The sequence below is a fragment of the Sander lucioperca genome, chromosome 3 (genome assembly GCF_008315115.2).
Source record: "Sander lucioperca isolate FBNREF2018 chromosome 3, SLUC_FBN_1.2, whole genome shotgun sequence".
Classification (NCBI taxonomy): domain Eukaryota; kingdom Metazoa; phylum Chordata; class Actinopteri; order Perciformes; family Percidae; genus Sander; species Sander lucioperca.
In genome coordinates this window covers 25,166,014-25,191,918 of record NC_050175.1, presented here as the reverse complement: position 1 = coordinate 25,191,918, position 25,905 = coordinate 25,166,014, and the positions used below count along the sequence as shown (strand labels likewise).

Below are 25,905 nucleotides of genomic sequence, written 5' to 3'. Positions count from 1 at the left end.
GAGCTTGCCGTAAAGCAGAATCTCTGGCCGTACGATGTGTATGACGTCATTGACATTTTAAAAGGCTTTTTAGAACAAAAAATCCACTTTAAAAAAATCTAACACCCAGCAGTGTGTATTTTCTTAGCCTCCCCTTTCGAATGCAACATTCAAATTACTAGACAAAAAATTATATCCTGAGAAAAGTGGATTTTGAGGGGTATAGCTCCATACACCACCATTCATTCTGCACTCGCCTGTGAACGCCCCCTATGGAACCAGAGTGGAACTGCAACCAGTTCAGAAGCCGGAAGTATCGAGAGAGTGGAACTTCTTCCCTTATTAGAAATTCTTTGATACCACTCTCTGTATGTTGGTAACCATGAAACTGGAGCTAGCAGCAGGTTAGCTTAGCCTAGCATAGCCTAAATGCTGGAAACAGAGGGAAACAGCTAGCATGGTTCTGTCCAAAGGTTAAACAAAATCCACCTACCTGCACTTCTAAAGCTAATTTCTTAACATGCGATCTCATTTAATGGTGGGTTATGTTGCAAACTATTTCTTGGTTGGGACCAGTAACTTCCTGGAGTCCCTGGCAATTGGCAGAGTCAAGAAATAGCCCAGCACATTGCCCAAATGCTAAGTTTAGCTAACAGTCTGCTAGCTGTAACTTCATATTTAATATCAATGTTCTCATCTAACGCTCAACAAGAAAGCAAATAAGCAAATTTCCCAAAATGTCAAACTATTCATTTAAAATGTCAAACTAATGTTGTCATTGCTCATAACACCCACTTGGGAATCAGCAAGCAGCTATTTTTTTATGTAAAAGTTGCAAGAAGAGTGAACAGGAGACTTACAGGTTACAGCTGATGAATCAATCAAGTCAATGGCGTTAACAGGTGAGGATCCATTAGCTTAACTCTGTGGACCACAGAGGAGCTGAGAGCGTGACAGGAGTCTCAGTGGGGGGAATCAGTGTTAGAGGAAGATTTGGTCGGATTAGTTGATGTTTTCATGCAGCTGAGGTAAGGTTTTGTGCTAATTGGAAAGTGAATGGAGATATGTCGAGAACATGTTTGTCAGGACATGTTTCTGTAACAAAAGGGAAGATAGGATATATAATGTACAGCCACAGGGTTCACACAGAGATCAGCTCTTGTCGACACGTTCAATCAGATACCACCAAAAGCTCTGTGTGAAACAGTCTTTCCTTTTTAGGTCATTAATCTCTTTATCATTCCCTTTGAACTTCAATCAGTGACTCCCACTGCATTTGCGTTTTACAACTGCGGGTTATTGTTATAATTTCATGAGTAAAAGATGCTCAAATTACTTAATTGTGGCCTCTGTAAATGTTTTTGAATGTTGTTACATATGATGTATTTCTGTTTCATAATCAGTAACCCACATTTTATTTTCTTCTCTGAAGTTGCTGATCTCATACAAATCTACCACTGAAATGTGCCTTTGAGTTCTCCTTCAGAGGATAGTCCCAGGCACTAATTGTGTAATTAGCTGCAGCTTTTGTGAAGCAGACGCTACATAAACGCAAACAGCAGCCAGAAATGAAGGATGGCTTTCATATATCCAAATCAGGCCTGTTGTCTTCATTTTTGTTGAACCAGTGAAAATGAAGTGTGTTCTTAGATCCATTTAATCAAGATCCCATTTTCATAATGTATGAATACAAATATCTACAATATCTACATGAAATAAGATTAAGTAGTCAAATACAGTGTTTCAATATGTTGTTTTAAAACTGGCTTTGCTTTTTCTGTTGTGGTATCTTAACTTTGCTAAGTTTCTAAATGCTGGCTTATAAAATAAAATAGATAATAATAGTAATAATAAACAGTAAAATATCCGAAACAAATCTTGATTGTAGTTGGAGTCCTTCTCATTTTGTTACATTAAACAAGGAGCAAGTCAGTAGCCTATTCTTAAATGTGGCCAAAACATTGCATCACCAATGGCAGTTATCAGTCTGTTTAACTGCACATAAAACGTAGGAAACAAAATGCAATTACAATGCAGAATGCAGACAGAATGCACAGATTGATCATTACCCAGAAATCAGATTTGGACACTTTGGATGACTCTCTGGCCCCATTTATAAACGGGGCCAGAGAGTCATTTGGGAGAACTCAAAACAGCAAAAACAAAGCAGAGCGCAATTCGTTAACAATCATTTAATATGCTTCTCACTCTGCCATCCTCAATGAAAAACAAATGACCTGAGCGGCATTCGACACCGGGGTGAGCAACTCTGATCTTGTTTTTCCTGAAAGAAGAGATGCAGAAACAGTTTGAAATGCTAATGAACTCTGTTAGTAAAAGAAACATGAGGGGAACACCCACGAGCATATGTATATGCACACAAAGTCACAAACAGGTGTGCACACGCATGCAAAGATACAGGCACAATGCTCACAGGCATAGTATTTGTTTCGTGATGGATGGTCAATATTGTGTACACCACTGTGAGATTGCAGAAAGCAGAACTGTGCTTCAACTTCAACTGTCTCCTGCAACAGTAAACACTGCAGCTGAGCCTTAATGGTTGCTCATTTGGGATGTATTTGGCACAGTTAGAGGGGTCACGCAGGGTCATGATCGAGTGCAAGAAGAATTGTGTGATTGATAGCTGCGGTGGACGGTTTTGCAACTCAAGCACCACAGCACCTTGGTATCAGACCTTGGGAGTGAAGAAAGAGCTGAACCACAAATCAAGGATCTTGATTTACTGACTGATATCTTGTTTCGACCATTACCTATACAAGCACCTTGAATGAGATGCATCTGAAAGGAAGCTGGTCATACTCCGAGAGACAGGATGAGGCATTTGCAATTTCAGGGGGACCTTGGCATCCAGCCACTGCTCCTCCACACTGAGATAAAACCGCTGAAGTGGTTTGAGCTCCAAATAAAACCACCCCCTGGTGGAATTATAGACAACAACTATAAATTATATCTTCCAGGTCTCCTCACTCCACTGTGGCCCTGACCTGGATCAATGCAGAGAAAATAACCCTAACCCTATGATGCCAATTGGGGTTGTTTGCTTATGTTGCCAGGCCACTGTCAACAAAATATGATTAAACTACACCCACACCGTACAGATGAAGTTTTTGAGTGCTGTATAATAGCTGATGATGTTTTAAAACTAACATTAAATGTAATTGTATCTTAGTTAACCATGACTATTTCATATTAGAGAAAATATTTATATAAAATAAAGTGTTAGGTAAACTAAAACAATGGAAAAGTCCCTCCTTCATAATTTTAGATATTTTACCTTTCATGTCCCTTGGTACCATCCTCTGGATTTTAAGCAAACACAGACCAGCATGCTGTTTGTGGATTATTACATTAATGTAAAGTGTGGTCAAATAGCAATTGGGCCAAATGGAATGGCCTTTAAATATCAGCACTTTGTGCTGCTCCATTTCCAGTAGTGCAGCACTGCATACAGCATCAGCATCACTGAGGCAATTACATCCTGTGCTGTCTGTCCATCCTCCATCACCACCGCTTCCCTACAACTTCTCTGCAGTACATAAATGTGGTACTTTCTTCTCTATAAAGAATTTGCCTCTGCATAATCCTAGCAGCAATGATGATGTTGACCTCAAAACATATTTGAAAAAAATAAGTAGTATATAAACATAATTAATATGACACAAGGTTGCAAAATTATCCTTCAGTAGCATGCTTATTATCCTGTGATGCCACATGTTCACGGTTGAGAGTGAGGATCTGAAATTCAAGCAAATAACTTAAAAGTTCAAGAACATAATAACCTTTCAATTGAAAAATTAATTCAAGGAGAGATTAGATAGATATGTTGTGTGCTTTAAGACTTTGGATATAACATAGTGACTGGTAGAAAGATACTGACATGATGCAGTCTGTCCAATTGGAAGATACATTTTACCTTTCAGCATGGAGTCCCTTACTGTCAAGTGAGAATAAAAGTGAGGTGGATGAGGATTTTTTCTCATCCTCTCATCTCACCTTGTTCTTCTTAGTCACCACTTTGCTAACACTGTCCTATTTGGCACCATAATTAGCATCTTACACTAAAATGCTCAGCCATAATAGCCAACGGTGAAAGAAGTATTCAGATATTTTACTTAAGTAAAAGTACCCAAGCAATAATGTAAAAATACTCCATTAAAAAAGTCCTGCATTTCAAAACAGAATTCTGACACACATATTTATATTCATAATTTAGACTTTTCGCTAATCTTTGACTTGTTTGTGAAATACTGGATTTGACCTCGTGGAGAAATGTCTCTTTGTTAAAACAACTAAAGAATTCATTGACATCTGAAACATGTTAAGGAGCCCAAACCAGATCCAGCTTTCATAAAAGAGGTCACAAACCAAAAGAGTTGGAAAACGCTGACTTAATCTTTAAAATGCATTGCATTTTATGAACTTATCCTGTGTTTTTATGTAAAATGTTGATGTGAAAAGTAACTATAGCTGTAGGAGTTTAAGTATAAAGTAACATAAAATAGATATAATCAATTACAGTAAGCATTAACTATAAGTATAACTAAAAAGTGTAAATACATAAGTACAGTACTTGAGTAAAATTCTGTTACTTTTTATCACTGATAACAGTATGGTAACATGTTAACTCCGGGGAAATTAAACTGAGAAACTATGAGGAATAATGAGGTATATCATCTTATTTTCACCACTATGACTCCATGTTCCTTCCTGTCTATTGCTGCTTTTGGTGAGAAATGATCAGCTAATTTTTCCACTCTGTTCATCCAGTATCATGCAGATAAACATCTGTTTTTGACAGTTATACTGGATTCTTAATTCAAACTAGAGAGGATCATTAGAGATTTAATGGAGCACAACAGACTTGGGGAGACTGGTGAGCTCCTAATCGAAGGAGGCTGATTCAGTCACAACAGCAAAATGAGTGGGAGGTGCTAAACCAGTTTCACATTAGTTCGCAGCTTTTGACCAAACTCCACTGTACTCTTCTCAGAATACCCAGTTGGTCTGTTAATTATGTGGCAAGATTGTTTACTCACTATACTGGTGCTATGCTCTTGTGCTCATATTAACTATACATTTCTCTTGAAGGACAAAACGTTGTACGTACAATGTTTGTTGCTCTGTGTTTTAAGTGCTTTTATAGTAGAAATTGTTCATAGTTATGCTTTTGTTACATTTATGGGCTTTTTCTTCTAAATATGTTTGAAATCTACATTTCACTGAATATTTATAATTGCTCAAGTAATTAGGATTTCTTCTGGGACAGGATGGAGTAAACACTGAGTTCAAGTAAAAGGTTACAATGACTTTAGCAATTAGCGCAAGGCACCAGCTTAATTATAATTATATTAATAATTACTCTGATCACTTTGCACTTCATTCTTTACATTTACACCTTTTCGTTTGGGAAATTCCAGGATACTGAGCCCCCAAACAAAATGTGAAAATATTATAAAATGCTATTAAAATTTGAAAAATCACAGTGGGGGGCCTTGACATTTTCAAAAGACATTTGACATTGAGGAGAGCTGCCTGATCAGATGAAGCAACAACGTCAGCACAGGAAGATTTCAAGATGACATATTTTACCTTGAATGAAAATATATCCATTTAGAAAAAAAACAGATATCTAATGTCACTCAGCCATCTGCTTGACAGACATATTGTATAAACTTTCATTGCTTAAATTTCCAACACCTGGAACCCTCTTGTTGGAAACTGCTGCTTTCACCCTGCTTGAAACGTCAGCTCAAGAAAAGAAAATCACAGTGCAGCAAGAGCAAACTGACAGGAGTGCTAGCCTCATACCCATTGACATCATGCATATTCATTCACACTATTGTTTACCAAGAGAAAGGTGGGTGTCCAAATGTGAGGCACTTTTTACACACAACTGCAACAAAATGTTTGTGCTCTAATGTTTCAGTTACATTCGTTTTTACTGTGTTGTAAAAAGGGTTTGGTTTTTATGAGCCATAATGCTGCTGTAGATTTATCCCTTTCTGATGAACAGGCTTAAGCACCAACAGAGGGAGGCAGGTTTAGTGTGATAGTTTATTTTTAATATCACAAAGAGCAATATTTTCCTAAATGCACTTTGTATCTCAGCTGCAACGAAATGTGTCGCCTCTGTGTCAGCTATTCTGGGGTGTTAGATAAATATATGATTAACAATAAAGTTATAGATTCTCATTTGTCCATTGTCCTATCCAACCCAAATTCCACTTTGTCCCCAGTATGACAGCCCCTGTGTCACAAGTTAGTTTAAGGAAAAGCCTTTAGATTTTCCATATGTTTGTTATTGTCAATAAACAACAATGTGTTCTCCATAATTTCTGACTTCCCAACCCTGTCTGCGGCACTCAGCTCCAAGCCCATTTATTCCTTTATATATCTTTAAAAAGGGGGTCACAAATATATAGTCTCATTTTATCCTACAGCTAAATAACTTTTTTTAGTAAATGTTACTCAAACAGGATTAAAAGTGCATTAGTTGGGGATTTTCTGCCAATAATTGTGTGTGCTAGTGAGTACTTATGGCAGCAGGATGGTGTATGTGAGATCAGCTCATGGAAACTACAGTGCCCATGTTCATAGTAATGAAGGAACACGTTACCCAGGACAACAGTGTTATGGCACATAGGATTAAGATTTATCAGCCTTTGGCTACACAGACACAAACACTTGTTAGTTCAATCAATTCATTGTTGGTTTTGACCTTTTCATGGGATTTGTTGCTTACAAGGAAAACAGATCAAGACAAGTTCTAAGTTCTAATAGAATTAAAGTACACTTTATTTCAATAGGCTTTTGAGTTTCAGTGTGGTGGAAAAGCCAGAATGATGGTCCATTAGGCCCATAGCGTTTTGGTTATGGCACTTGAAAACATTTTGGGTGTGTATTGAGTACTGCAGGCGATAGTCTGTACTGATCATACAACCATGCTACAATTATGGCTCAGGATTTGCTGTTGTTCTTAAATGTTGTGAAAAAGATTTGTTTTCCTCTTTTACATTCACACACATTTACAGCAGAAGTGTTTGGTAACAAAAATAGGAAATACAGACAGCAGTCTCTCTTTTTCTTCCTGCTATACTGCATAAATGTCTGCAGGCGTAGAACATCCACAAAATCAGACCACAAGTGGTATGACAGTCAGTGCCATACCACACCGACAGTGCCTGAGACAACTTCACATCCTGTCAAACAGTGTGTTGCGCTAACTAAACTCAAAAGGGTGAGAAAGGCAGAGTCTGGAGCGTTTACTTGATAGCTATCGAAAGTGACATGAAATCTAGCCTCCACAATAGTGCCAAGGTGAAGCAAACACACAGTTGTAGCGCTGATCTAAAGGATGCTGTATGTTGTCTGACACCACCATAGCTTCCTCCATCGTGTGGGAGCAGCCCTTTGTTTACATCTCACCAAACACTGTTTTTATTGTTACACATTTATGATAACTAAATATATCAAGAGCAATATCTAACGACTTGAGAGCAATATCTAACGACCTCTAAAGGCCTTGATTTCCTGAGCCTAAAGATGTTGAATTGATTGCCAGAGTCTCCTTGTCTTTGATATTGATTATTGCCTAAGTGGCAACCTAGCAAGCCTGGTCTTGATCATGTAATTAGCAATGACAGTAAGTCATTTCATCTCATAAAGCTGGAAGGTGCCCAGAAGAGATATATCTCTAAAGTCATTCCAACTCCCTATTGCTCGTTCTGTCAACCTGAACAAACTGGAACTTTTCTGCATATGGTCTGGGAGTGTGAACAGGTGCATGAGTTCTGGAATAAAACAACATCAATACTATCTGATGTGATAGGATGTCGAATTCCTACTGATACGACTGTTTTGTTACTTAACGACGCCTCTAAATTACACCTGCTTGGGAGACAGAGGAAAATTTGGCTAGCTGGCTCAACTGCAACCAAGAAAATGATAGCTCAGCGCTGGCTGCCCCCACTCTCGCTTTGTATAAAACAGTGGTTGCCGTATTTTCTGGACATAGCTATGCTTGAGTTCTCTACAGCAAGGATTAACAAAGTTAAATCATCAACTATCAACCTATGGAAAAGGGCAGCAGCACAAATATCAGACCTAATGACCTCAGCACACAAGAACTAGAGGAGAGTGACTAGGCAAGGTGTGATTTCTGTTTGTTTATTTGTTTTATTTTCCTCGAGACCGCAGAGGGTGGGGGGTGGGTGAGGGGTTTTGTTCTTGTTCAGTTTGTATTTCTCTGTTCTGTATGTCTGCATAAAAAAAACAAAAACAATAAAAAGTTGATATAAATAAAAAAAAATAAAGCTGGAAGGTGGTTATGCTGCATGTTGTACACATCATATGTGGATGCAGATTTTAAACCCTTTCTCACATGTGGGGTTTTACTTTATAATCTTCTACAGTGATTCCCACCACGAGGTACTTCTACCCATGTACTTCTGCAGTGTCAGGGGAATATGTGGAAAGCTCAACTAATTAACTTAATAAAGTCAACTAAAACAAAAAATGTTTTGATTTTCAAAGAAAATCTATCCACATCTGTGTGTTAAGGAGGAAAATAAACTGCAAATAGGACTATAAAATTGGTGTGATGCTGATCTTTACTATATATTTAATAACCATTATACTGCATCCTCAAGTCAGTTGTACTTGCTACCCTCACCAGTAAGCTGTACCTTTACTTTTGTTATTGAATCATTGAACTGTCCCTGTCTGCCTCGACTGTCTGCGTTTGAGGCCTCATTCTTCTGCTGCCTGTGACAGAAATAGTTGGCTAAAAGTAAAGGATAAACAGTTGAAATGCCGTTGAACAGTTGAAACGTCTGCCACTATAAGTGGTACTAGTGTGAATGCAACTTGACTAAATTAAGCAACCTAAGCATTGATAGTTCAATTATACAGAACATTTTGTTGAAATAACTCAAATGAAATAATTATTAATTGTTTTATGTTTTATATAATAAATAAATAGAGTTAAATAACATTTAATTTAAAATCCATTCATAAGAACCTATTTAGACACGTAATGGATGGTATCAATGAAGGCATATTGAGCTCATCTCTATATTTCTAACTGGAGCAGCTGTAAAGCAGGTTGGGTATTTGTTGGGCAGTGGCAAGTAGTCAACGTAAAGAAGTCACAAAAGTTGACTTCCATGCACGCGACATGAACACAGGTCTCCTGGGTGAAAGCCACGTGTTTGTTTGACCCAACCATCAACCCCGACCTCCCACCCCACCCACAAACATCCATACTACATACTCATGCACACATACAAACATAGATACATAGATACATACATACAAACATACATACATACATACTTAGGCACACACACATACATACATACTTATGCACATTCATACATACATACTTATGTGCACGCACATACTCACACTCATATTCCCTCATACTCATACACATTGTCACATTATGCATACATGCATGTTTATGTATGTTTTATCAATGAGAGTATGCATGTATGTGCAAGTGTTTAGTACCGGTATAGATGTATGCACAAGCGAAGTATTAAATTTTGGCCTAGGTGACTTCTCATAGGCAAAAGTAAATTTGGATCCCTCCTTCTGTTGATGCTCTCAGGGTGGACTGTGTAGATAAACCACTGAGGCTGCAGGTAAATTTCAGGCATGACTATGACTCTGATCTGTGCTGACAGACTGAAACTGCATACAGGACTTCAGTGCTTCCCAGAGTAGACCTGAGTAGCAGGACAGACAGACAGATAGATGGAGAGATAGGCAGACAGGAGCTCGGCTCAGCTCTCCCTCTGCTGAGCAGACGGTCTCAGGCCCGGTCACATTACCTCAGCCTGAATGGAGTTTGTCTCCCAGCTGCTCAGCTGAGTCCTCACCCTGTCACTCCACTCTACTGGGATCTATTCCTGTCTGAGTCTATGTTGGGAGACATCTGTCAACATGTGTAATGCACTCAAGGAACAAAACTAAAGTCTGTACCATGTGGGAGTTAGCTATCAGTGTCAATACATCTCAACCTGCACAGAGAAACAGGGTGGGGTAATAGAAGAAAGAGAGGAGGCATCAAAGAAAAGAAAAAAAAACGTCAAATTGTCCAACTTTTTTTTTAGATAATCGAGTCATTCTGTAGAGCTTATTCAGAGGAAAAGATCCCATAAACTAAAATAAACCCCATAATCCTCATCTCAATGAAAACCTTTGAGATGTTTAATACGATATATTATTATATATGTTTAGGGTTCTTAGAGGATGAACATAATTTCCATAATTTGAGACAGATTAACATAACTACATGCAATTTTCAATAAGCAGTATTATGAAACACAGCAGCTACTGTACAATTTCTACACTAATTTGTGGTCTGAAAGAGAAATAGTGTGTTACAAAGCATACATTTTTGTAATGTCTAAATCCAGGGCTGTTTCCAGCTTGCCATAAACCAGCATCAGCAATATTGATGACTCAAATGTGCTCTGTATGGATATTGAATATTCAGCAATTTGGTGAAAAGCCCTTCCAACAGTGAGTGGTTGAGTGATGGTCCGACCCTTTCAACAGCCTGAAATCTCAGCACTTTTTCAAAAACTTCTGCCTGGTTCAGTATATTAGTTAATGCTGAGTGGCTTCTATGGCAAGGCAGAACACATTCCAATGCATCTAATCAATATTTGTATGATTAAAGCAGCTACTATGTCCGACCATGCAGCACACACACACCTGTTGTGCGCTGCCTCAGAGGATGAATGTGGACAGCAGAGAATTGTATATATTTAGCTGTTTATTTTCACTACTTTCCATTCTGCTGATAAACAGAAACACTGTCTCCTTTTCAACAGAAAGCCACAGCGAGGTGAACAGAAATATGAATGTCAAATCACACTGAGTACAAAAAAAAACTGAGCTTCCTCATGTTCTTCATATTTACTCATTAGTGAATGCATGACTGATGACTCCCCCTCAGGGTAACATCCTCGCTGTCTAAGTAAAACCCTTAGTTCTTTTTTATTTATGCATTTATTTATTTATTTAGTTGAGTCAAGCATGGGGTTGTTAGCGATGTAAGTGAGGAAATGGCACTTCTCAGAGCTATTTCTTTCTCTTTTTTTCATTACATTTTCAAGGACACATATGACCTTTGCTGTACGATAGTCCTTGAAATGATCAAATTCATTGTTATTATTATTTCATGCTCTGAATACATGACATATTATTCCCTGAATTATTATTTGAGCCAAACACAGCCTATGGAATCCATCTTTTTCCTTTATGAATTTTAATCAATACTGATTCCTGATATACTGATGCACTGAGCAGCAAAATACATGAAAGCATAATCTATCATTAAATGCAATTATAAAATCTATCACAAAGGAGGATATAAAAAGCAACAGACCAGTTACACCATTGTTACATTTTGAGATGTGAAATGTCCTAACAGGGCTGAAGTTTTGAATATTCTGTGCATATAATTACTCTCGCTGCAATAAGTCATGTAGTTCTTAAATACATTTATGAAGACCTGAGTGCTGGCTACAATTTCTTTTTTTTTAAACAAGATTTAGTCCTGCATACTTACTTGTAACCAAAAGCGATTAGCCCCATTAAATTGATGAGAAGTAGTAAATCATGGCAATGAAAACATACTCTATTTTCTAAGACTCCTAATTGTAGAAAGCAGCAATACGCTCTCATTGAAAAGCTAATAAACCTTTATTGGCTGCCTTCTGTTCAGACTCAGACATCAGAGCATTGAGCTTCAGTGCGGCTGCAACAGAGTGATTTTGATAAATGACGTTATTACTTTGTTTAGGTGTTGAGGGAAGATGTTTTGGTGCTGCCCAGTACATTAGTTCTTCGTCCTTAATGATGCCCGCAGACTTCACCCAAGGCAGACAGTACATTTTACTGACTTGTTTTACGCACAAGGAGAAGAAGCACCTCCTCTCTTTCTCTAGGCCCAAGAAAATTGTCTGTCCCACAATGATGCTTGTGGGTTTTATATAGTGCATTGTCACCTGGATTAGTGGGCTATGCTACTTTGGGAACAAGCACTTGGCCGCCTCCTGGCTACAGGATGGTTTGATTGGTAAGAGGACACAGTCACAAACAAGGTTGCAGGTAAAGCGTACATGACAGCTGGTGTCCATCCCCCTCAATACTTCTTGGACTCTCAAGATCTCTGACACTAAGACATCAGTTACAAAACACATAGAACTTTCCTTTCTCTGGTGTTTTTGTTCATCCAGCCTACAACAATTACAGAGATAAAACTAACATTTGGTGAGGTCCTGATGGACAAGTGGTTTAAGATGCTCTCCATGTACTCCCATGAACTCCCAACCTTTATTGCATGTCATTCCCTGTCTCTCCCACCATTTCCTGTTTCTCCATACTGCATACTCAACAACAAAATTAACTGACAAAATACACTTTCTGATCTGATGCTCCCATCAACAGGATTGCATCATTTGTCTGTGCCTTTCAAAACCTGTTCAAATGTGTTTTATGATGTGACAACGCTGTGGTAAAGGTTAGGTTAGGTGTGGGGAAAGATCCTGGTTTCGGTTAAAGTAAGTAGTGGTTAAGGTTAAGGAGGAATTGTGGTATAATGCCTTAAAAAGAATGTTCACTGGAAATGGGAAACAAACAAAACAAACAGGGGTTTCCTGACCTCCTCCCTATGTGGACTTTGTCGTCATCACCTCACTTCCTCCATGGCTCCAAATTATATTTGGACTGATATCTGATTCGGACATTTGCATTCTCACATACAGCTCCTCCGGGTAATGCTTAGATAAGTTCTCAGTTGCAGTGCATGTATAAAGTGAGTGTAAGTATACAGCCACATTAGTGGCTGTGTGAGGCTGTGCTTAAGTACAGTGGTGCTTTGAGCTAAATGCTAATGTCAGCATACTAAAAATCCCAACAATGACAACATGCTGAAGTTTAGCAGTTATGCTTACCAAAGTACAGCTGTTGGGATGTCATTCATTTTGCAATTATTTGGTCATAAACTACATTATTAGGCAAATTGACAAAAAGTCAGGAGATCAAAAAAGTTATCACAATTCATCCTAAATCATGTCATGTCATGGCAATCCAAACAATAGCTGTCGAGATACTTAGTTTGAAAATGTCAACCTTATGGGAACCAGAGGAAATTAAAATCCAGTCCAGAATCCAAAGTCACTGAGATTCATCCACTGGGGACTATGATGGTCTGTACAGAATTTCATGGTAATCCATCCATCCAGATATTTCGGTCTGGACCTAAAGTGGTGAACCACACGACCAACAATGCATTCCATAGAGTCATGCTGTTGGCGTGGCTACAAAAAATAAATGGATTAAAAGAAAAACATACTTAAACTACACTGATAAATAGTATTTTTCATGATACAAAACTGCTTTTGTGACTCACATGATTGGATGTTCAGTAGCCTATTTGGGCTTATTTTAACTTTTGTATTATTACAGAGAAAGCGCTTTAACTTCTCTCCAGGGAGCGCTCTCTTCTCCAACAGATCTCATGCTTAATACCATCAGGCCCCCCAGGTAGAGCCCAGCCAGAGTGTAAGCATAGCTGGAATCAGATACAGGCCTTGTCACTGATGACTCAGACAGTCCCTCAAGCCCCAACACAATTTGGCGCAGAGGACAGCCATCATTGCTCTACCTCAGCATATTCATGCAGCCTGTGCTTCGAATATTAAACATATAATCCGCACAAGCAAGTTTGGGAGTCCTGTATGTTAATTTGCAATGATATCTGAGGCCACACAGCCTCTCTGCCATGTATGAACCACTCCATTAGTAATAAATAAGAGCCAATTAGATACCAAGCATGGAAGCCCTCGTGTAGTAAATGAGAGGCATGTCCTGGATAAAGCTCTCTGACGGAGAACAGGAGAATAATCCAACCACGCTATGGTTGATTTAGATGTGATGGATTCTTTTTTCATATATGTAAGATAGATTTTTAGTTCTAATAGTTCAGCTATTTACAGATGTGTCTGATTGCATGTGTGTGTGTGTGTGTGTGTGTGTGTGTGTGTGTGTGTATGCATGTCTCACAGATGTCCCAGAAGCAATGAAACAAAACTAAGCTGGTCCACAAAAGGAAATCCAATATTGTGAATGGCTTAAACTACATTGAAAATGGGCGCCTGGGTAGCTCACCTGGTAGAGCGGGTGCCCATATATAGAGGTTTACTCCTCGACGCAGTGGCCGCGGGTTTGACTCTGACCTGCGGCCCTTTGCTGCATGTCATTCCCCCTCTATCTCCCCTTTCAAGTCTAAGCTGTCCTATAAAAATAAGGGTCTAAAATGCCAAAAAAAGAATCTTAAAAAAAAAACTATGTTGAAAATAACTTATGCATGATCATAATTTTCACATTTGTAACACCTTTGTGTAAATATTTAACTTGGCACTTACTATACAGTAAGTGTAGTCAACTAAATGTTGACTGGTACTAAAAAATGTGAGCACATCACCCCAGTGCTAGTCTCTCTTCACTGGCTCCCGTTGACTTTAGAATCCAGTTTAAGACCCTGTTGATTGCCTTCAAGGCTCTTATGTCTTATTGGTCGGGCACCATCTTATATCACAGATCTTATTCAAAGGCACTCAGCCCAGGGGTTTCTTAGATATGAGGACAAATCTCTCCTCTATGTCCTCCGATCTCGACTCAAACTAAAAGGTGACAGAGCCTTTGCAGTTGCTGCTCCACGACTGTGGAACCAGCTGCCTTTAGATATCAGATGTGCTCCCTTCATTTCTGTTTTTAAATCTAGACTTAAGACACATTTTTACTCTCTGGCCTTTTTAACACACTAATCACTCGTTCTGTTATTATGTCTATAATTCTGTATTTGTAAATTGCTGCTTGTTGTTGTTGGGAAGCTTTTTTTTGTACTGGCTTCAAAAAATACAACTCACCTATTAAGGTGTCATTTTGTTGGGTTCATTCATTCTTTTTATAAATTGCTCGAAATTCTCTGCATGGAAATATACTGTCAAGCTTATTTTGTGGAGACCAACTTTAATTAACTTTAATACGTTACTCAATCAATTTAATAAGGCTCTCACAATGGTTTCTTTTTTTATGTGATAGCTCAAATTAAATTCCTAATTTGCTTCTTCCAATTATATTTGTTTCTACTTTTTTATTTTTACATTTAAATATTTTTATACAGCACCTTGGTGCTTCTTTGTACAGCACTTTGGTCAGCTTAAGCTGTGTTTAAATGTGCTCTAGAAATAAAATGTACTTACTTCCTTACCCACTATACAAGAATTGCTGTACAAACATTAATTATTTAACCGGCATACATTCTGCACATCATTTTGATACAAAAAAATATTGTACTTCTCACTTGAAAGTAACATGGAAAGAAAATGTAATATTTAAACTACAACAGACGTTTCTCTGTCAAACACAGATCTAACTAACAAAATCACTAATGTCATTTCAATCAGGTGTGCCATTTCCAGGCTCTGCTATGGACCTTTTTCACAGCAGACATTTTGACTTGTCATAGTAGGAAAAGCACGGCAGAAATTGATAATCTTAACGATGGCTATGTTCTATCAAGTGTCCCAGTAAGCTATTTCAGTGAGTCAGCATGCACAATACCAGGGCCTCTCCTAAGTGGAATGCAGCCATCATTAATGGGTTTGAATACACCTGTGCTTTAACTACTATGACATGTCAACGTGTCTGCCGTGAAAAAGTTCTTTTGTGCATGCTGGAACAGAGCCATCATTAATGTTAACTAATCACACCTGTGCTGTATCTCAAAAATGTTTGTAACACTTGGCACTCAACTATATTTAGGCCCTTCAACAACCAAACTACCATGGGATTTTTATATGCAGTGAGTTGGTTTTATTGTAGTATTTGTTTGTTCAACTATTTTGCTGATGTTTGTATGATACAACTTTAGACTTTGTTTGTGTGAAATACATCAATAATGCCATCTATTTGAACAGTACAAAAAGTCACAGGAGGCACTGTAGCACCATCTACTGGCTTCAAAAAATACAACTCACCTATTAAGGTGTCATTTTGTTGGGTTCATTCATTCTTTTTATAAATTGCTCGACATTCTCTGCATGGAAATATACTGTCAAGCTTATTTTGTGGAGACCAACTTTAATTAACTTTAATACGTTACTCAATCAATTTAATAAGGCTCTCACAATGGTTTCTTTTTTTATGTGATAGCTCAAATTAAATTCCTAATTTGCTTCTTCCAATTATATGAGTTCTCAATACATGTCTCATCGAAAGCTGAATATGAGGGATATTATTTCTTTGCATTACTTTGTAAAAATTGGGTCATTTATCAGCTTTCACTGAACAATTCAAAAACCAGGGAATATATTATCCATATAATATTTCAAAACTGTTTAACTAACTTCTACTGTATTTCATGGCATTGAAGAGAAGGTTTTGGGTGGACTTTTATATATGGTTGCGTGCTTTGTGTCATTATTACACATTATATACATGTCGTTAAACCAGTTTAACATCTTTGGCACTATGAGCAAGGTTCTAGAATTCACCTGCATCGTTTCCTTTATATTTATATATATAAAGTGTTCAGACCCTGCTAACAGAAAGCCTTCCCACAGCAGAATACTCCTACCATGATACTTGAAGGTAAACGTGCTACCATTTGACAGATCCCTTTGCCTGTTTTATCACTTGATACTGTCGTGCTTCTGGCAAGAAACATTGCTTTCCTTGGGCCTTGGCCTACTCCCTGATCAGTATCCTTACCCTAACTCTGGGTTGTTCCATGATTTATTATTTCCTAATTATGCAGCCTACAGTACTCCTTTAAACAAGGAATGTTCCTTTAAACCTGTACCTCTCACCAGATCTATGACTTCCCACATATCTCATCTCTGAAATCAGTTCAGTGGACAGAGTTTGGCCTTTAATGACACAATGGGCGCATATCTTTTTTTGCTCATGTCCAGTCAAACACAAGACTGACAATCAAGTAATTAGGCTGTTTTACTCAAAGGACTTTGAATGCACATTCAGTTCGTTTGAGGTGTCACTGCAGTGGAGTTGATTGCTTTATTTATTTAAAAATACGTTTTTAATTTTTCATTAATGTGTATGAAAATATTGATATTAAAAATCACTTTGACATCCATAGTCAAGTTGGGTAAACTGAGATTGAGAATATCAGGTGATTGAGTCATTCCTGACTTGAGAAACAACAGCTGACAAAATCAATCTCCCCACAAGGTCCACTCAATAGCTGTCCTGGAGCTTTCGATCATATCACACAATCTACCTCAGCAGATGGAGTCGACCAGTTGGAATTACAATGTACATGTTCACTTTTCTGAGCACTTTAAGGACTTTAAATTCAAGTTGGGGCAAAAAAATTAAGATCAACTTTAGTTGCAGGTTTCCAAGGTCCAGATTTGCAAAAATTAACTTTAAATCTCAGTCTCATAAAGTTGGCTACATTATCACTCTCTTGACAGTAACACAGCTACTTATGTTGCAGGACTATGGATGTGCATACCCTTTTAAAGACAACAGAATTCACCAGCTCGCTCACAGATCAGAATTGTAGGAGGAAGTCATGGAACAGTGCAAACCACTGAGCCACTGTGTCTCATGACCAGCTGCATATTTAGAATGTGGTCACTAGTGAGACTGTTGCAGTCCATGTAAACATATCCATGATAATAATGCAATTCAGTACTTTTGGAGAACTGACACTGCAGGGAAATTCCTCTGTTGATGCTTGCTACCTTGATCAGCTGCAACACAGCCTCAGAGGTAAGCACAGATTTTGTGCGTATTGCTTAAGGACACTTCAACAGAGCCAACTACTTGTTGACATCTAGATCTGAAATAGGGTCTCCAAGTTCTCTCTCACCACAAAGCCACAGCTGATATTTTTATCTTACCTCTATCTTTCTCTCCTTCATGCAAAATATGAGAGACTTATGTTTTTAAATGATGTGCAAATGATCTGGCATGAAGGAGAGAACATGCAGAATATAAGCTAGTTAACAACCCACAGTGACACAAGAAAAGACATTGTACTCCTATTCAAGCCACACATGAATAAAGTCGTATGCTGGTATATACGAGGAGCTCAAGAACTCAGCACCACCTTTTTATCTAATAAGGAACTGAAGAAATGGCTTGTGAGCACTGGAAAGTGAGAGATCACACTCTCTGCAGAGAATTGTTACTTATTGTTACCATTGCATAATTATGCTCAGCTGATGTGTTTATATGTGCTTTTTTAAAATTAAGATTTTTATGGTGCCTTTTATACTCTGGTATATTTGCAGTCTTGTTTTCTGTTACTCAACGGACTTTGTCCTTTAATTAATAATTAAAATTTAGAAGAAGAGAGCAATACTAATACAACTAGTTAGCATTGTTTGTAAACCAGTTTAAAAATTACTCTCATCCAAGTGACAAATGACCTTTTATTTTCAGCTGATGCTGGTGATTTTAATTCTTCTTGATCGGAGCTCTGCATTCGATAGTTGATCACTCTATTCTACTGGATCACTTCAAAAATGGGGTTGGCATCAGGCACACTGCTCTACACTGGTTTTAATCTTGTTTATCAAACAGCACTTTCTCAGTAGTCATTAGTGAAGGCTCCATCCTTGGCCCCTTGTTGTTCTGTATGCTACCACTGAGACATATACATTAACACAAAATCCAGTACCACTGTTATGCAAATGTATGTCCCATTAAAAAACAGTGAAGTAGGCTTTTTTTAATTTATTATCTTGTCTGTCAGAAATAAAGTGCTGGATGTCCCAAAACTTACTTCCAAAATAATTGTCTTCAGTCCCCCAAAGTCCATCCCCATTGTACAAAAACATCTTGGCTCCCTCTCCCTAATGTTAAACCTGTAGCCAGAAACCTGGGTGTTTTGACAGTGACCTTTATTTTGAAAAAGCAAATTTAAAAAGTCATTCAATTAGGTTTGTTATCAATTGAGGAGCATCTGGTACAAAACGCAGCTGCTCGGCTTTTAACAAGACAAGATCAGCCCTGGTTTAGCCTCTCTTCACTGGTTACTAGTAAGTTTTAGAATTGATTTGAAGATTTGACTGATCACCTTTAAAGCACTTTGTGGTTCAGCTATCAGTTAAGTTACATTGCTGGATTGCTGGACCCTCAAACAGGGCTCTGCTGGCTGTTCCTATAAGCCCTGGATGTGAGGCTGCAGAATTAGTGACATCTTCTACATTCCTTCTCAAAACATATCTTTAAAAAATGTTTTTTATTAATGTTATACTTTCTATAGTATTGTTGTGATTTTATTTCATTGCAGTCCTGTAATGTTTTTGTTCCTGGTCCAACTAGGCAAAGCACTTTGTAAAAATGTAAAAAGATTTTTAATATAATCCCTATTATTATGTACACAAATTATTAATATACAAACAAAGAAAACATCTTTGGGCGCCAAGTAAATGTGGCTTTTCCTCCACGTCTTAACCACCATACATCTACAACATGCAGCTTCATCATCTGTCAGGACAAAATTAGAGCCATGTTCTCACATATGTAGTTTCGTTCGCCACCACAAACAATGTCATCCCAGGATTTTAACCAATCCTTTCCAATGGCTTTCGGCGGGATAATGGCAACACAGTCCTGTCCTGACTGTTCTTTGTCCCAGGATGCTATGGCGTTGTTTGGCTCCCCGGGAATCCAGTAATTTACATTTTTCTGAATTCTCTCGCCATTGATCCAGATGTGGTCGCCCTCTTTCACCAGGTCCTGCAACCCAATCCACGCTGAATGGAAATCTACTGTAGGGTTCTGCCGTACATATTGAAAAGTCATGTTGGTCAAGAATGCCTGGTCTTCGGCATTCAAAACAACAGCCAGGTCACCCCCCATGTCAAGACAATCCCTGCGACCAAATTCCCACTTCTTAATTTCTTTCGATAGCAAGAAGCAACGTGAAGCGTGTTCAGTCCAGCCAGACATGCAGCGTGAACACTGCAGTGTGTCGTTCTTGCAGAATCTCCAGATGTTGGACAGTTTGTTGGAATAAAGGATTGAATGCTGGAGTTTATTTTTTTCCTGCAGCTGCAAAGAGGTTTTTTGTTCATTGTTTAACAGCAGGCGCAACTGATTGCTTTCTGCATATGCCAGGGTGATGATGTGCAATGATTCACTCAGTCTCAGCTTCAGTTGTCCGTTCTCCTCCAGGGTTGACTTTAGAACCAGGTTCAGCTCTTTGTTCTCAACTTGCAACTGGGTTTTTTCTTGCAATATGTTCTTCAACAGCAGGCTCAGCTGTGTTTTTTCTGCAGACAACAAGGTGAAGTTGTACCGTGTTGTATTTATGATCAGCTTCAGTTGGTCATACTCACTTCCCAAAAGTGTGAAGTTTTGATAGGTGGAGTTCAGAAGTTGCTTTAGTTCTTCGTTCTCCACTTGCAACTGAGTTCTTTCTTGTGATATTTTGTTCAAGAGCAGACTCAGTTGTCCGTTCTCCTCCAGGGTTGACTTTAGAACCAGGTTCAGCTCTTTGTTCTCAACTTGCAACTGAGTTTTTTCTTGCAACATGTTCTTCAACAGCAGGCTCAACTGTGTATTTCCTTGTAACGTGTCCTTCAACAGCAGGCTCAGCTGTGTATTTTCTGCAGACAACAAGGTGAAGTTGTACGGTGTTGCATTTATGATCAGCTTCAGCTGGTCATACTCACTTCCCAGAAGTGTTGAGTTTTGACAGGTGGAGTTAAGAATTAACACTTGGTTCTCCACTTGCAACTGAGTTTTTTCTTGCAATGTGTTCGTCAACAGCAGGCTCAACTGTGTATTTTCTTGTAACGTGTTCTTCAACAGCACGCTCAGCTGTGTATTTTCAGCAGACAACAAGGTGAAGTTGTTGTCATACTCATTTCCCAGAAGTGTTGAGTTTCGATAGATGGAGTTAAGAAGTCGCTTTAACACTTGGTTCTCCATTTGCAACTGAGTTTTTTCTTGCAAAGTGTTCTTCAACAGCAGGCTCAGCTGTTTATTTTCAACGGACAAGGTGAAGTTGTACCGTGTTGCATTTATGAGCAGCTTCAGTTGGTCATACTGGAGTTGAGTGGAGTTCAGAAGTAGCTTCAGCTGATTGTTTTCCATTTGCAACTTGGTGTTCTTTGCCATATGCTGTAAATCTGCTATCAGACTTTGCTGGTTATTTATCTGAGCAAAGAGGACGCTGGTCACTACACAAAAAAGCAACATCAAAATCCCAATCAAAACAGCTTGCCATCCGGATCGCAGTCTCTTCAAGCAGCCGTTTTTAGTCTCTCTTCTGCCTGTTTCATCTTCACCTTCTGTGGCAATTTTGGCTAGTTCCTCACCAGAGTTTTCACCTCCAAAACTAAGAGCAAAAAAAAAGAGATCAATAGATGTTACTTTGAACAGAATCCACATTTTCATACTTATAAGATTCTTATAATCTGCTAGTCCCAGCAGCCACCAGGCAAGCCATTTATGACACAATTTTTCAGCTGCAGAACTAACGTGACTTAAGGTAGGACATTTGGCCAATATATTTACAAAATCCACATGTTGATGTGTAAAATAATGTAGGATTTTATATAGAAAGTACATTCTAATCTCCTAAAATATTTGCATATTTTACTTTGACTGCGTTTTATTGTCAAATTTCTGCAAACTGTGAAACAAACTAAATATGTAACACAATGTCCTTTCCTTCCCCTCCCTCAGCAGCTCAATATTATCAACCGATATTCCCACCTTTTTACATCCAAAAATAAATGTAAATTGTTTAAACACTTTAAAAACTGCTAACAAACTGGATCCATCGTGGCTGTTGGCCATTCCTGTCAGACAGTTCCCGGACTTCTCGTGGTGCTTTACCTGGCCGATCGCATCGAAGTGCAAACAGAATTACTTTACACACATATGAATCTACGTGTGAATTTGTATATGTACATGGACAATTAGCTACATGCCTAGCTAATTAGTAGTTTAGCCGAGACAATTGGTTACTACAGACGGGTAAAGAGCACCGTCACGGCATTTTCAGCAGCCGTTGCAATTGCGGCAATGACATTCAAGTTTAGGCACCAAAACAACTAGCTAGCTATTAAGATTAGAAAAAGAGATGGGGCCGGGGGAAAATTTCTGCACGACACCGGCATATTAAAACAGATATTCTGATTATCAATGATTCTGATTATCGATCAAAAAGTGTCCGAGCCTGAATACAGTTCGTTTACGTTATCTGACCAAAACGTTAACGTTACCTCACTAAGATGTCCTCCATGGAAATCACGTCTTTTTTGTTAAAGTAGTTTTCTTCTAGATTTTCTGTTTCATCACTAGTACGGTCCATTTTTTCCAGCAACAATTGCAGCAGCTCCACCAAGAAACTAAAGGAAAAGTTGTTTCGGTTTGATTTGATTCCCCCCCCCTCGCTCCCGCCCTTAAATTGCCATAGCAACCTTCTATGCTGAACTGGAAATGGAATCATTACAAAATATTTTTTTTCTCACTAAACTTTAGCTAGGCCTACTGTGTTTAAAAAAATAAATAAAGTCATGGTTATTAAGCATTTGTTGCATAATACGGAAGGCTAGCATTAAAAGCAGGAACCAGCAAAACCCACAATTTAACTTGTTTAATAGCCTACGTATTAAGGTTTTAGTAAGCTCATTTGAAGATAATTATTTTGGTATCGTAAAACTACGGAAGGAAAAAATAGCATACAGCCTCATGAAACTACTAAAACAAACTAGACAACTAGGGCATTCAGACGATGCATGGTTCCCATTGACCCATAAAGGGTTTCTGAGCTGTTTCCAGAACAGCAGTGCTCCCCATCCAATTGCTGAAAAATGCAATTCTTACAGAAATCTACTAATGTCAGACGTGTTTAATACCAAATCACAGCATGGATTTTTCTCTGGTGTTCCTCAAGGTTTTGGTGTCTTAATGTGGTATTTTGGGGGGGATTAATGATCTTTTTTTTTTTATTAATTCTTGAGTGCTAGGCCTACAAAATGGTTAAATGTGCACCAAATCTATGTAACAAATGGTATTAAACCAAAAACTGCTGTAACAACTTACAAGACATAGGCTAAGCGAGCATGAGAATGGTCATCATACACTCATATCATAATTTATTAAGCCCTTATAAACGTTCACAATTTGTTTTAATTAATTAATCAATTTGGCAATTTATTTCTAATTTATGACTAGAAAACACAGCTTGAGCTGCATGTTAAATTAATCCTCAGGATCCCAGCTTTCAAATGCTGTATACCACTTCTATGTGGAATCTACTGACCTGCTATCACCCATAGGCCTACATACCCCTCTAGAAAAAGGGGACAGAATGCTAAGGGGTTAAAAATAAACAACTGAGGAGACGTCTCTGTTCTTTTGGTTTTTGCTTCTGTTGCTCAGAAACTGGCAACACATAAAAGTACATAATACATGAAGGCTTGATTTTGGGAATACCATAGAAATAAAATTGTATTTCTATGGGGAATACTAACTGATGTTCTCTTTCTCAGAAGTCTGGATGAATATCTTGTAAAACTGTTTGTAGTTTTTTAAGGGTAAGGATTTATTTTCACATGATCTTAAATGTCCAGAGGCAAGTCCATGGCGAGAGGCAAGTGTTAAACATAAAAAAGAAAACATGGATGTACAGTGATTTACCTTTTTATAAAGAGTTGTCACTACCCGATGTGAGTCGAGTGCAGATGTGAGTCGTGCATGCGTCACTTTGCGACAAGTAGCCTACAAGATGCTAACGGCTTTTTGAGCTAACGCACAGTCTATGAGCTAACGTTAGCAATCAAACAATCATAGATAGCTAAAACATTTTTGAAATGACTGCTGCTGCTGGCTACAAGTTAGCAATTTGTGGCGTTAACTTAATGGCGTTTTGAGCTAACGTTAGCAATCAAACAGTCATAGATAGCTAAAACGTTTTTGAAATGACTGCTAGCTAAAAGTTAATCAAACACAACAAAGGCTGTCACTTGAATGGCATTTTGAGCTAACGTTAGCAACCAAACCGTCATAGATAGCTACAACGTTTTTGAAATGATTACCATCTTCTGTTATTGTATGTAAAGAGAAACGTTTATTATTTTATAGATTTCACAAATTTCAGTATGACACGTTATGCCGTAAACAGTTTAAATCTGAGCATGCGCGACTCACATCGGGCAGTGACAAGAGTGTGTACAGCAGCTTTACAATTCAATTGTATTTATAATGTCAAATCATAACAGAAGTTATCTCAGAACTCTTTTCATATAAATCAGGTCTAGACCACACTTTAATTTTCAGAGACCCAACATTCCCCCATTAGCAAGCACTTGACCCATAATAACCATGTTTAGTTTTGGGAGGGCTTTCTCTCATTGCTCTGTTGTGAAATGCATGCGTTTTCTGCCACCTCGCATGCAGTTTATTAATATGAGATAGTTTGACATAAACCACAGACATTTTGCAATATGTCCCTGATTTTTTGTTGTTGTGTTGTTTACACAATTTAGCAACACAAACACATGCACTTGGTCCAAACTGCACTTTATTGTTATCTGATACATATACATGTTTGGAAAGCACTAAAGGACAGAGCGGTGTTCTGTAATGAAAAACCTGTAGAATTTTAAGACTTTTCATTACGATATAATACGGCTGACTTCTGTTTCTTTCTGTTTTTGAGAGTGGTGAAAAGGTTGTAGACATACCTCTAGCACTCTATGGGTACGCAGTAATGAGAGCTGAGATTTATCAGGCCCCATGTTGTTCTTGGGCCATCAAAGCTGTGGATGATATAGGTTTTGTATTCTTTTCATTTCCAAACATTAAAAAACCTCAACTATATCAATCGCTTCATAGAGGTTCCATACCAATAAACAAAATGCTAGAAGGCGATGGAAATTACTGATCTAAGACAATTAATAAAAAGTAAGACATCCCAAGTATTTTGTACATTGTGTATTTCACATCAGAGTCCAGTTAAAACTAAACATAATCAGATGTTTTACCAACAAACACAATGTCAGTACTAAGAGTTCCAGATGGACTGACTATTCAGGTTTAACTACGTCACGACAAGACAGTGGAAATGCAGTTTCAACTTGTTTGTTATCACTCACTATACAGATTTAATATTGCCTTTGCACTGAAATTACTCATACGCAATGGTTCTGGAAACAAACTTTGCTCTTTTAATATGTTTGTGTCTTATCTGGGTTATTTTCATCATCATGACAGCTTATCTTGCACAATGTGCGGCACGGTGTAACCTGAGCTTGAAAACAGGCGTTACCAGTCTGGTCTTGCACTGTAGTCATTTACTGGCAGATGGAGGAAGTGACTCATGTTCCCAAGTCAGTGTGAACAATAACAGTGGGGTTGTATTCTCAATAATAAATCCAATCCACAAAATTTGTTATGAAACGGTTACACCCCACACCTTCTACTTAACTGTACAATAGAATGAGAAAAACAAAAAAGAGATAAAGTGCAGACCTCATCAGATCAAGATCTTACAGTCTCTGGACACAAAACCTTAAAAAGCCTATGAAAACCTGCCAGAAGGGGAATTAGTTTGACATTTTGTCCTAATGGTGGTGCTACAAGAAAGGGCAGGTGTTCATAAACACATTAGGATTCATCCTGTGGGGCCCATGAATATCCACTGCAAATTCTATGGAAATATTGCCAATACAGTAGCTTTTGAAAGGTCAGGTAGTCATAAAAACCATTTGGAATCCTCTGGGGACCAGAACTTCATGTAAATGTGGCCAGTATCTTTACTCTTTGCATCCACGCATACGAGTGGGTAGAAACAGAAAGGATGAATGTGAAATCAGCCTGTTAGTCTAT

The 25,905-nt window shown here is 38.2% G+C and overlaps 2 protein-coding genes across 2 annotated transcripts in view; one reads left to right on the top strand and one right to left on the bottom strand.

The window, feature by feature from the left end:
- The window catches only part of mical2a (microtubule associated monooxygenase, calponin and LIM domain containing 2a), an 858,504-nt gene that overhangs the window by 347,106 nt on the left and 485,493 nt on the right, over positions 1-25,905 (top strand). The gene's annotated exons all lie outside the window — the stretch shown is intronic.
- On the bottom strand, positions 18,530-22,440 carry LOC116067724. The gene is made up of 2 exons (XM_031324262.2): positions 22,296-22,440; positions 18,530-21,403 (listed from the first exon to the last, which is right to left on the bottom strand). The coding sequence occupies exons 1-2, from the start codon at positions 22,382-22,384 to the stop codon at positions 19,549-19,551; spliced, it is 1,944 nt and encodes a 647-aa protein (XP_031180122.1). The 5' UTR covers positions 22,385-22,440; the 3' UTR covers positions 18,530-19,548.

Bases quoted from the DNA above. Each gene is read 5' to 3' on its own strand.
- LOC116067724 (XM_031324262.2), bottom strand. From the start codon at position 22,384: ATGGACCGTACTAGTGATGAAACAGAAAATCTAGAAGAAAACTACTTT. The intron at 21,404-22,295 runs GTAACGTTAACG...TTTTGCTCTTAG, and splicing joins ATGGAGGACATCTTAGTGAG to TTTTGGAGGTGAAAACTCTG.